Source organism: Hippopotamus amphibius, chromosome 10 (assembly GCF_030028045.1).
Source record: "Hippopotamus amphibius kiboko isolate mHipAmp2 chromosome 10, mHipAmp2.hap2, whole genome shotgun sequence".
NCBI lineage: Eukaryota > Metazoa > Chordata > Mammalia > Artiodactyla > Hippopotamidae > Hippopotamus > Hippopotamus amphibius.
The window spans coordinates 102,443,269-102,455,859 of NC_080195.1; the positions used below are offsets into that span (position 1 = coordinate 102,443,269).

Here is a 12,591-nt window from a genome sequence, read left to right on the forward strand (position 1 = left end):
TGAAATTGCACAATTTTAGTGTACTGCTATCAGGAGCATGTATCAAAAATAGCTTGTTTGAAGTTGAAAACTTTCTAAATTTCTCTGTGCCCCTCCATTCACATACATACACTAACCACATGCATATACACAGATAGAAGCTACCCACAAAGAGAGTCTAGGGTTTTCCTTCCATTGGAAGATGGTACTATGCTGTTTACAAACCCAGGCCCCTTTCCTCCTGCCTCCAAGTGAAACCGAAGGAAAGAAAGTATATTCCGCACAGTGTCCGTGAATGGAATAGCTGCACCATTTGGGAGTGTCTCAAGTACTTTATAAGCTTCTCTCTCCACAGGTATGGTCAGAAGAAGAAGGGAAGCTGATACTAATAGATATTAATAAATGGAGTGGAGACCAATGGGGTTTAGTTTAGCTTCAGAAGGCAGTTCTACGAGGAGAGCCACGTGGCCTCATCCAGGTGCACAGCAGAAGAGATTATGCTATTAAAGGAGTACAGTCTGCTGACAACAGAGCAGGGAGAAAAAAAAGACTTCCCCTGGCAGAATGAAATAGGCAACCTGGCAGATTGGAGAGCGTGGAGCTTTTGGAGGTTTACATGAAAGCAAAGAGTAAACTTTCTGAAACATCCAGGGGAAATTGGTGGAAATATGAGGTATAAGAAAGATTACAGTGGAAGAAAAGTTTTAACAGCAAAGAACTGAGCAAATCTAGAAGCTGGAAAGTTAACAGAGAATACGTTGCACACACTGTAATCTTTTTGCAATAAGCTTCTTTCATAATGGTGGTGATAAAAACTATACCTCAGATTTGCTTGAGGGTAACTTTCTGAGGGAGAGATTTGTCATGTAGTCATTAAATGGTAGTCTTGCTGGTCTCATGATATCTCTGTAGCATCGTAGAGTTATAATTTGGGTCCTGTTTCTCAGCTTTTTTTTGGCTTTTTGGTGACTTTACTTTGTCAATTTATCTAGTGCTATCAGACTTAGAAAACAGTTATTTATATTAGTGTTTCTCAGTGCATTAGTATCTCCAAAGAACTCTTTAAAAACACCCATGCCTGTATCCCATCCCTAAATATTCTGATTTGTTTGGTCTAGGGTATGTTCTAGGCATTGGTATCTGTGATACCAATACTCCCCAGGTGAATCTTACATACAGTCAGAGCTGAGAACCACTGATTTATATTAACCAAATCCATATTTTAAAGCCATAACAATAATCATCAAAACTAGTATTTGATGAGTGCTACAACATGTCCACTGCTGTAATAGGTTCCTCATCTGCTACGCAGGAGGAAGGGTTATCCTCAACTTACAGATCTGAAAGATAGAGCATGGTTATAGTATTTGAACCCAGGTATGATTTCAATCCTGGGCTCTTTGTGCTCTATTTATAATAGGAGGTATATATGGGAAGAAAGTCAATAATGTGTACAATGTCCTTCTGGATTTTGAGAACCCAAATAAAAGCATACGGTTCTTTGGTGAGAGCAAAGTTAGAAGGACAGGAATTAGATGTTTATCTTAAGGAATGACTCCATCAAGCCAAGAGAGTTTGATCATTGCCCATCTATTCTTGTTCAGAGAACTGGACCCCATTATAAAAGGTTGTACCATGGGTGAGACTGCAGGTATTTTGAGGAGCCTCACTCACTTTTCCTCCTACTGTCAGGAATTCAGACTTACACAGCTCTTTTCTATTACAACACCTCTTTAGATATTAGAATTAATTAGATCCTAATTCTAAATCCCTTAAGTGATGTTTCAGGAAGAATTTAATCTCATTAATGGAGACAGCTTTAATCAAGAAAGGATAGTTTGTAAAAAGAATTGTAACACAAATTGTTAAAATTGTGTAATACACATAATAATAGATATTTTTGTGTACTTGATGTTATAATGGCAGTGGACACAAGGTGTGGAGGGCTTTGCGTGGCACGCTAAACAATGTGGCCTTTATACTTAAGGCAATAAGGGGGTGGGGCAGGCACTCAGGAATTTCAAACACGAGAGGGATAAGGTCAGATAATTTATTTAAAATGAACAGTTTTTGAGGCTATCTGGGGGCTGAGTGGAGAAAAGGAGAGGGAGGGGACTTGTGACCGAGAGATCAATTGTTCTAGCACAGGAGGAAGAGGGTGAAAGTGATGGAGAAAAGGAGGTAGAATCTGAAACATATTTAGAAGGCACAATCTACAACATTCTGTAACTAATAAATAAGAAAGGTGAAGGAGAGTCAAGGGGATCCCTAGGTTTCTGGCTTGAGTAATTGAGTGGTATTTCTAGTTACCAAAACAGGAACGGGAGGAGAAACGGGTTGGTTGGAGGAAGCATGAGGAGGAAGACACAGTGTGTTAAGTTTGGCATGGAGATTTAATGACATCAGATGAGACTGTCATAAGATAGGGAGACTTGGTCATTCAAGCTGAACGGAGGTTTGGGAACCACTATTGTGATATGATGGAGGAGGTGATGCAGTGATAGTGTTAGGACTGGGAAGCACTGTATCACTCTTGTAGTTTTCCGTGGATACCATATCACTAATAATACTGATGGTGATTATCTGTAGCATGTGGAATATTTCATCATCAGTGGTGGGCCTGATGCCTTCTAGGCATTGTCACATTTAACTTTTCTCAAAACAAAGCGAGCCATGTGCTACGACATTCCCATTTTACAGAGGCAGCAAATAACAAAGCACTAAGTCCTCTAATAAACAACCTCATCCAATACACTGGACTTTTTCATAGTATGTTATTCTCCCTTTACCCCGGCACAGTCTTTAGCACATAGAAAACATCCAATACACTTTAGCTGAATAAACGGTGAAATTTAGATCTTACAGGATCATGCTTATAACAGGAAGGATGTAGCTAATACTTACGGGGGAAGTAGGGTGGAGGGCTCTTTTTGGTAAAATCTTGCAATTATGAAGGGTTGAAGAGGCAGGTGTGGTTAACATAAGGAAGTGATTTTTAACCTACTTCAGTCTTCAGGCTTCTTTAGGGAATCTGATAGAAGCTGTGGATCCTTTCCCCTAAGAAAGGCAGGCCGAGGGGCACAGACATCCTCAACATTTTGAATAGAGCTGAGGTTCACTGATCCTGCTACGGGCTTAAGACATGCTTTTTGATACACACATCTTCAAATTCTTTACATGATTCCTTTTTAAATTACCCCCACTTCTATTGCAAAGATAATTTCTCTTATCGCCTATTACAGACAAATTTTGATGTAGCTGGAATTAAGCATAGAGCATTTCTGAGGCATATATGCCATTTTTATTACCTCTCAATTCAGATTGAAACAAATCCAAGTCCTTTTCCAAATCGACCCTTTGGAGGTTTTAGAGACTTCTCAAAAGGGCATCCCGTACACTAAGAATATAAATAAACTGCAATCCCCTTCAGTAAATTGTTGATTATTCATAGAAGTCAATTAATTCTTGTGTATATTTAATAACACACTCCTATCTATGAACTGCTATGTGCTAACTATGTGCTCAGGAAATGTAAATAGACTTTAATATCAGCCTGAGAGAAACATAATTAAGATAGGAATGTGCTGCCAAAATAATTACATAACAAACTACAAACGATCATCCAGTTAGTATAAACGGAGATTCATCATTATTACATTGTCAGGATTTATCCAACGTAATGAACTTCTCATCAATTAAGCGTCTCAAAGACTACCGAAGGACTCTAAAAACCTTAAAAAAGAATGAACTGCTTAATTATTTCCCCATTTACTTGAGAGCCTACTAAGTACAAGGCAATGTGCAAGTCCTTTATGTCTAGAGGCGAGCAAGAAGATTCTTGATCACTTGTATGCATGGGAGCTCAACGCTGAAGGGAAGCTTAGCAACAATTAGAATCTAATCCAACAATCCTATTTTATAGTTGGGGTAACTGGGTTGAAGAGGAATAAACACACTTGCTCAAACTAGCATATAAAGAGTGTATAAGGAACTCAGATCATAGGCACATTAGACCCTGGTTTGAAATTCCAGCCTTGACTGTGTGGCCTGGAACCTCATTTTTCTCGTCCATAACATGGGATATTTTGAGGCAGAAAAAAGATATCATTTCAAATACATAAACTATTCCGGCACACAATGACTCCCCAATAAATGGTATTTATTTTATCTTATTGCGAGAAGAGTGGAATTTGTAACTGTATCTCCCAACTTTCAGTCTAAGACCCTAGTCATAGTCCTTTACTGCTTTAGAAATTAGCTTCATGGTCTCCAACCATTAAACTGGCGTTGGATAGCTAAACTCTCGTGACATTCATTTTCAAGGTCTCTTTGTGCCTCACGGTGGCAGAGATTTCGCGTTTTGTTGTTGTTTTCACTGTTGTGTCTTTATCACCTTCAATTAGTGCTCAACAAATATGTATTGAATGAAAGAATGAATTTCTCTACCATGTCGCTACCATATCCACTATTTGGCTTCAATACAGACAGCTGTCCTTGAGGACTTGTGTAAACTCGAAATGATTGGATATTTGAGAATTAAAGGAAATAACTGCATTCAAGAAGTGCAAAGCTTAACTTCTGTCATGTACACTAAGAATCAGTTGATGTCTTGGTGTACGTAATAGTAGCAGAACAGGATACCTTCATTTCCTTTTAAATCCTGAGATAAGTTTCAAATCCCAGCCTAACCACTTGCTGGCTTTGTGATTTTGGGCAAGTAACAAAATCTCTCTGAGCTCTGTCAGTTTCTTGTATGCAGAAGTTTCTCACAAAAATTAAATGAGTGATGTGTTTCACCTGCTGAGCACAGTGCCTGGTGCATAGTAAGTGTTGAGTAAAAGGTAGCTCCTACGGTCTTTGGCTTATTCTACGTGTTTATGATCAGAAATAATGGACTTGGGGATCTGACTTTGTGGGTGCAGGTTCCAAACACAGATTTGCAACCTTTTAGCCTGTCACAGCTGTAGTGCTTGACTTGATGTTTTCTGTCCTAAGAGATGAAGACTGATGGTGTTTCTGTCCTGTGAAAACATGAAATGAAACCCATCTAACTACCTCTGCTTGTCTTGGTCACAGCTGTTAGGCATAACTTATATGAGCAAAAAATCAATGCACAAAATTATTTGATTAATCAGCACTGCCATTGCACTTCCTAACAGAGGGAAGCCAGATATTTAAAAAACACATCTTCTGCTTGGTCTTGCTTTTATGTTAATTGAAACAAAAGAAAACAAAAATAGAAACAAAAGCACGCAAATGTTGACAGGAGAAAATGCAATATAATTCTACAAAATATTTTGGTACTAAAATGTTTTATGGAGACTAATGGCTCAATTATGGCTTAATGCTCATTACCACGAGGGTTGTAAGAGGAAAAACATCTCCCCTCTGATGCACTTGTTCATGTAAACAAGAAGGCAGGTTTCCGAGGTCAGAAACAGTATGTTCACACTCACCCACTGGCCACTTTCTAGCTCAGGGAACTGGCCCAGCCCTGAAGCAGCTTCCCTGCTAGATGGAGCACCACTGCATCCCTTTGCTCCCCATCAGAGAACCATTAGGTTTCACAGTGCTTGAAATAGTGACTTGCTCTCTCAAAACCTATTACTGGATTTGAAAACAACTCTGCAGTTCTCTAAAGAGGCAAATTTATTTTCAGGAAGTAGAATCGTTAGCTCAAATGCATTAAAGTTCTTAAAAATACAGGATTTCAAGGTTGAATGAAACCTTCCTTTTGAGGAAACCGAGGCACAGAGGAGCGACTTGTTCAAATGTACTTGGAAGAGTTGAGAGTTCAGCACATTGCATGGGGTGGAAGAAAGGTGATTTCGAAGATTACTGATTAAGAGCTTCTAACACAGTCCTTGGATCATTCGTTTTATGTATTCATTCAACAGAAATGTATTGAGCACTTATTGTGTTTTAAATAATGTAATAGATGTTGGGGATTTGGGAGAACAAGACAAAGAAGGCTCCCATCCTCTTGGAGCGTATAGTATAGAAGGGGATACAGATAACAAGTGAATCACCGTCCTTAGTTAATTATAGATTTTTGTTAGGGTTACAGAGCAACTAAGTAAAGTGCCAGGTCATAAGGAATGAGAAAAGAGTTCCTTCTCTTTTATCTCTCAAGGGTTAAACATGAAGGTTTAGGGGAGGCTGACTTTGGAAAAGAATGTTCCAGGTGTTGGCAGCTGCAAGTTCAAGGCCGTAAAGTAGGGAAAGGAGGACGTGTTTCATGACCAGGCAGAATGCCCCTGAAATAGTGTATTGGAGGCTGGAGGATGGCAGGGAGGCTTGGGGGCCATGGTGGGGGGGAGGATCACATCATACAGGACACAAATTTTTGCATTAAGAGCATGCTTAGTAGATAAAATTAATACTGTCCCTGAGCTTCAATTTTCATTTGCAAAAACAAAACAAAAAACAAAGCAGATACTACCAATTATATCAACGATTATTATGTTGATTAAAGGAGATGCTTATGACCTAGCACAGCACTAAGCATATGTTAGACCCTCCCTACAGTCTTCCTACCATGTACCTCATCTTTATTTGTTTTGTTTTTGTTTGTTTTTGGACGCACTGCACAGCATGCAGGATCTTAGTTCCCCAACCAGGAATCAAACCTGTGCTCCCTGCAGTGGAGGTAAGGAGTCCTAACCACTGGACTGCCAGGCAAATCCCAGGTGCCTCATCTTTAAATTCATCTGCCATCAACCACTCCCTCAGGAGAATCGTAGTCAGTCAGAGTGAGCGAGGGTGCAAGTGTGGGGGACAGTGAGGAGTCAGTGGGAAGATAGAGGGACTTGGAAGTGGGAGTGAGGAGGAGTTGGGGACCTGGGATTTCCACATTAAAGGCAGATTAAGGAGAGATCAGCATCCTCTAAAAGCAGCAGGATGCCTGCTGGGAGGTGATGATGGACAGGAGGAGAAGAAGACACAGAGTGACCTGACGGGTCCCCTGTGTATGCTGCTGGTGGTTGTTGGGGCCACCCTCAGACTACAGAGATTCACAAAGATGGTTTGTTCATATGAGAGTTCTGCTCTCCTGTAGCCTAATCAAGTCTTGACATTTGAATTTCTAACTAATTTTGGGGAAATAACTTTTCAGATTCTCATCATATAGTACTTGTTCAATATGAGTAGAAATAATTACTTTGCTGAAGTGATTAGCATGCCCAAGAATAACTATAGACTTTTTCCCAATTTTTACTTTTAGATAAATGTCAAATATCTTCTTTAAACTGTATTTGATTCTTTTTTTTTTTAGAGAATCATTAAAAAGTGGTAAAATATGATGAAGGTGTAGGGAAGCACAGAAAAATAATGGGAAATGTGCATGAGAAGAAAGCCAAGTTGACCCGGCAGAGAAAATTTTCTCAGTGGTGATTTTAGTCACCAAAGAAGTAAAAGCTATTAATACTAATTTCAGCTAAAGGAGACCAGCAGCAAGTGGTTGTGTTTTCCCCAGACATTTCTGGAAGCCTAGTTCAGAATGGTTATCTATTCTGAAATGGGGGCCCTTGTGGTAAATTGATCACTCAGGATCTGAGATCATAGGGTAGCCTGGCTATTCAGAATGATCTTGTATGAGGCACTTAGTAGAGACATTCCACAGACAGATGCAGGAAAGGTCTCTGAAAGAGTTTCTACATGTTTTTGCCCAGGGCTAATAGAGCAAGTTAAATTGAATCACATAAAGTACTAGTGCCTCATTTTGACCAGAATAGAAAGCCTTAAGGTCTTCATGATAACTTTTCAAACCATAAACAACCTCTTGGAGGACCAAATGAAGCCCATTAAGCCAACCTGGGTCCTTTGCTATGATTTCAAAATCAGCAACAGTTCTTTCACATGCAGTAAGGTAAGGGTTTCATGCTGGAGCCTTTTAAAAAGGCTCTCCTCTCATTCCAATCTTCTCAGGTCATTGGTCTAGAACAAAGAGGGGATGAACAGTCTCTTTAGTCACTTCCCCCAAGCTTCACAGCCAATCGTACCACTCACATGATTAGGAAAAGCAAACATGAGCTAACACATGGTAAGACAGGATGGAGGAAAAAGTGTGTCAATGGCTTGTGTGAAGCTGAATTAATCCTACTCCCCTTTGCCCCTGCCAGACATTTCTTGGGAGGGCTTCTCTTAGATGGTTTTTGTGTTTTTGTTTGCATTTTTAAAATTTTCCTTTGAATGATGTAATCTCTATGCCACAAGAAAAGAACCACTTACATCAAAGGAGCTTTGTATCCACAGTGATCAGTATAGAGAAGAAACTCTAGCGGCCCCTCCGCATGGCCATCAGGCACCTCTCTTGCCTTTCCAAGCCTGCCCTTTGGGAGAGAGTGGCCAGTTATATGAGCCAAGTGGATTTCTAACCAAGAGAAGCCTCATCAGCAAATCATTCTCTTAAATGTAACAGAAGTCCCTAGCTTCTGTTATAAAAGACTCTTGGGAAGGGATGCTTCTTTGCATTTTGAGGGCTACACATAAAATCTGGGTGTTTTTTCTCAGTTCTGGTCCACACTCCATTACACACTGTAATGACTGTATTAAAATTCTCAAATGAAGCCGCAGGATAAAGGGCAGCTGATTATATTTATTCACCTTTCAAGTTCTTTAGTTGCTGACGTCACTGCAACATGCTTGCTTTCTTTATTGAGAGGTACTTATAATAGCCAAAGACTTGTTAATGCAACTGTGGTCTAGAAGTAAGTAACAGGTAGTCTGCCTCACGGGAGAAGCAATGTGTCACAGTGGTAAAACCACCAGATGGGATGAAGGACGCCGAGTGCCCGTTCCTGGCTGCATCACTCTGGGAGAGTCGTTTTACCTGGTATAAAGTGAGAGGACTAGCCTCGATGATGTCTATGACTGTTTTCAACTGCAATTTAAAATATATGCTGATGGGCATTTAGGTTGCTTCCATGTCCTGGCTATTGTAAATAGTGCTGCAATAAACATTATGGTACATGTTTCTTTTTGGATTATGGTTTTCTTTGGGTATATGCCCAGGAGTGGGATTACTGGATCATATGGTAGTTCTGTTTGCAGTTTTTGAAGGAACCTCCAAACTGTTTTCCATAGTGGCTGTACCAACTTACATTTCCACCAACAGGGCAGGAGAGTTCCCTTTTCTCCACACCCTCTCCAACATTTGTTGTTTCCAGATTTTGTGATGATGGCCATTCTGATCGGTGTGAGGTGATACCATCAACAAATGAATGGATAAAGAAGATGTGGCATATATGTACAATGGAATATTACTCAGCTATAAAAAGGAATGAGATGGTGCTATATGTAATGAGGTGGATAGACCTAGAATCTGTCATACAGAGTGAAGTAAGCCAGAAAGAGAAAGGCAAATATTGTATGCTAACTCATATATATGGAATCTAAAAATGGTACTGATGAACTCAGTGACAAGACAAGAGCAAGGACGCAGATGCAGAGAATGGACTGGAGAACTTGAGGTTTGGGGGGGCGAGGGGTGAAGGGGAAGCTGAAAAGAAGTGAGAGAGTAGCATAGACATATATATACTACCAACTGTAAAATAGATAGCCAGTGGGAAGTTGCTGTATAACAAAGGGAGTTCAACCCGAGGATGGATGATGCCTTAGAGGACTGGGATGGGGAGGGTTGGGGGGGAGTCGAGGGAGGGAGGGTATATGGAGATATGTGTATAAAAACAGATGATTGAACCTGGTGTACCCCCAAAAAAATAATAAAAATAAAATAAAATAAAATATGTGCTATGACTCAATGGCTTCCAAGAGATAACTTTCAAGTATGAGATATAGCACAGCAGTCAGGCTGGATGACTGCACCAAGAGAGCTCTTCCAAGTGATTCAGAAGCCCACTGTTCTGCGTTTGTGTGGAGGGGTTGGTCTACTTGTAAAATTAATGCCCATTACCAGTCAACCCCACAGACACCCCAGACCTTTTAAACTAGGGAGCTCAATGACAGCTTGTGCCATTTTAGATAAGAACATTGCCTTATGCCACAGTAACCGCTTAAATTAAACACAGAGAGACACCCATTAGGCCACATACATATAATATAACCTGGCTACTTTTTGCTACTTTCCCCCAAATTCAATCCCCTGATCTTTTATTAGCGCTTCTGTTTTAGACATCTGGCTTGCCTTTCCCATTGTCTTTGTCTATGCTAGAGTTTCTCAACCTCAGTGCTATTGGTATTTTAGGTTACCTAGTCCTTTGTTGGTGGTGGGTGGGGGGGAGGATCCTGTACCTTATAGGATGTTTAGTAGCATCCTTGACCTCTAATAATTAGCTGTCAATAGAGTGCCACTGTCCCCAATATGACAACCGGAAATGTCTCTAGACATTGACAGAAGTTCCAGACGGGGTGAAATCACTCTGGGTTGAGAACCGCTAGTCTAGGTTTAACCTCTGTTTTAAATTCTGAGTTTTCTTACTTGGGCATAGGACCAATAACTCTATTGTTATCATTCTTAACATTACTAATATCTTTCATTTATATTTCTTAATTTATTGTTTCCACCCACATTATCCGTGGAGATTAATGCATGACAGCTCATTGTAACAAATTAGAAGAGAGAAGCATCTTCTCTGCGGCTGTCCCTGCGCCCCTTTTTCATTGTGCTTGGAATCTTACATGCTTGACAAAAGAGGTCTTGCCATGAGAAAGATGTATTTAGGACAAGTCAGGCATTGTATAAATGAGATCTGATTTGTTTTTTTCAAGAGACATAAAAGAAAAGAAGACGTGCTTAATCACCTTGAATTGATACTCTTCTCTCAATCTCTGCTGGCAGGACCTACACATCTCCTACTGTGTACACAGGACCACACATCTACAACTACACACCAACAGGTGGCTTCAAAGAAATCTGAGCCCTATGACTTTTTAAGAGGGTTCCGAAATCTGCAATCTTCAGCCTAAACTGGACTGCTGGCATTTTATCACCCTGTGCTAAGTGAATCCAGATGGCATTTTTGAGAAAGATAAATGAACACGTCCCCCACATTTTCACCTCCTCCATACCCCTCTTACCTGCTTAAGGATTTCAGCAGCTGTTTCATGTGAACAATCAAATATCACATAGAACTCCTTGCCTTTCTTCATCTCCTTGAGTAAAGGCTTGGCATCTTTATTCCCAGAGGGCAGCTGGCGGATTTTGATTTTAATGTTATATCTGGAGGGAGCTTTGATGAGCTCTTGCAGACGGATGAGACCTAGAAAATGACATTCAATCATGCGCAGACTATTCCGCTCGGAGTATTTGTTTATTGCCATTTATAGTCAAACTCATATCAGTCCCCAAATGTATCAAGAGGCCACCTACCTAAAGGTTACATTATTGACTTCTCATTTGTCATTCTTCTTTCTATGACATTCCTCTTTCTATGGTGGATTAGACTGTATTTTCCTTTTGTGGGTATATGTGACTGGAAGCACAATTTTCCCAAGAGGATTTTGAATTTTTTAGAATGCAATTGTCCTCTCCAGCTTTCAGCCAACACCACAAATCTTTAACAAATCGAGTCAGTAACTGTGAAACTTTTGTCAATGAAAAGTTGCTTGAAGTTTCCGAAGGTGCTTTTTGAAATGGATAGCACCTGCTCACTTAAAAAAAATAGAATAGTAGAATTTTGGGGGCTATAAACCTCTGGAAACCTTTCATCAAGTATTTATATATAACATACTGTTCACCAGCTAATTGGTTGGACTGTTCTGTATAATTTTCCAGTCTCTGCCATATAAACTATTTATAAATGGCTTATTGTATTTTCTTTCTAATATAATTGAACGTTCAATGGGAATATGCTTTTTTGATTTAAAAGAAAAGACCAGAGAATTTTAAAAAATTATGATAATAAGGGCAGAAGCAAATGCTTTAAAAATCCACCATTGGTAATTGTAGGAAAGCGTATACAACCAACTATTGTGATGAAGAATGTTTAATTCACCACAAATATGAATCCACTGAATTGCACCATTTTTTTAGTAGAAGTGCTTTACTAGTGCAAGACCAATAGCTATATAAAGCCTCTATCTTATTTCCCCTAATGTTGACTGGTATTTGCTACACTGCATGATGTTGGCTCTTACTCAAAGACTCCCATTGGAAAATTGAATTATTTTTTATTACACAGTCTGTGCCTTCAGGATGTGTCAGCTTCAAGTAATCAATAGGAAATATTAAACTTTATCACTATTCAGATAGAAATTGTGGTATGCACTGTGCAAGATACACCATGGGTGCCAGCTACCTCTGGACTTGATACTCTTATTTTCTTGTTTTATTTATTTAGTAACTTGTTTCCACTAGAAGCTGCATTTTTGTGTCTAAGATTTTATAAGATTACTCTGTACTTTGAGTAGGGGTGGTCCTGAAGTACAATCAGTCTGTGAGTAAGCTACTCTTCAGAGTCAAATGGACCAGTGCAAGGAAGGAAGGAGTTGTAGAACCATATGAAGACTTAGTGCTCATCATCCTTTTAACTTTTTAACATAAAAACTGAACTTGTTAGAATGATAGACTTCTTGGGTTCTTGCTTCTTTTTGAATCACCCAACGCGGTTGAAGGCTCTCAAGTACAAATGAGTCACTTGTCCTCTTACTTTC

At 39.6% G+C, this 12,591-nt stretch overlaps 1 protein-coding gene across 9 annotated transcripts in view; it reads right to left on the bottom strand.

Moving 5' to 3' along the window:
- The window catches only part of GRIK1 (glutamate ionotropic receptor kainate type subunit 1), a 399,708-nt gene that overhangs the window by 130,497 nt on the left and 256,620 nt on the right, over positions 1-12,591 (bottom strand). For all 9 annotated transcript variants that reach the window (XM_057696841.1, XM_057696847.1, XM_057696845.1 and 6 more), the window contains one exon: positions 11,017-11,198. In XM_057696841.1, the coding sequence (XP_057552824.1) occupies positions 11,017-11,198 (182 nt within the window). The remainder of the gene's footprint in view (positions 1-11,016; positions 11,199-12,591) is intronic.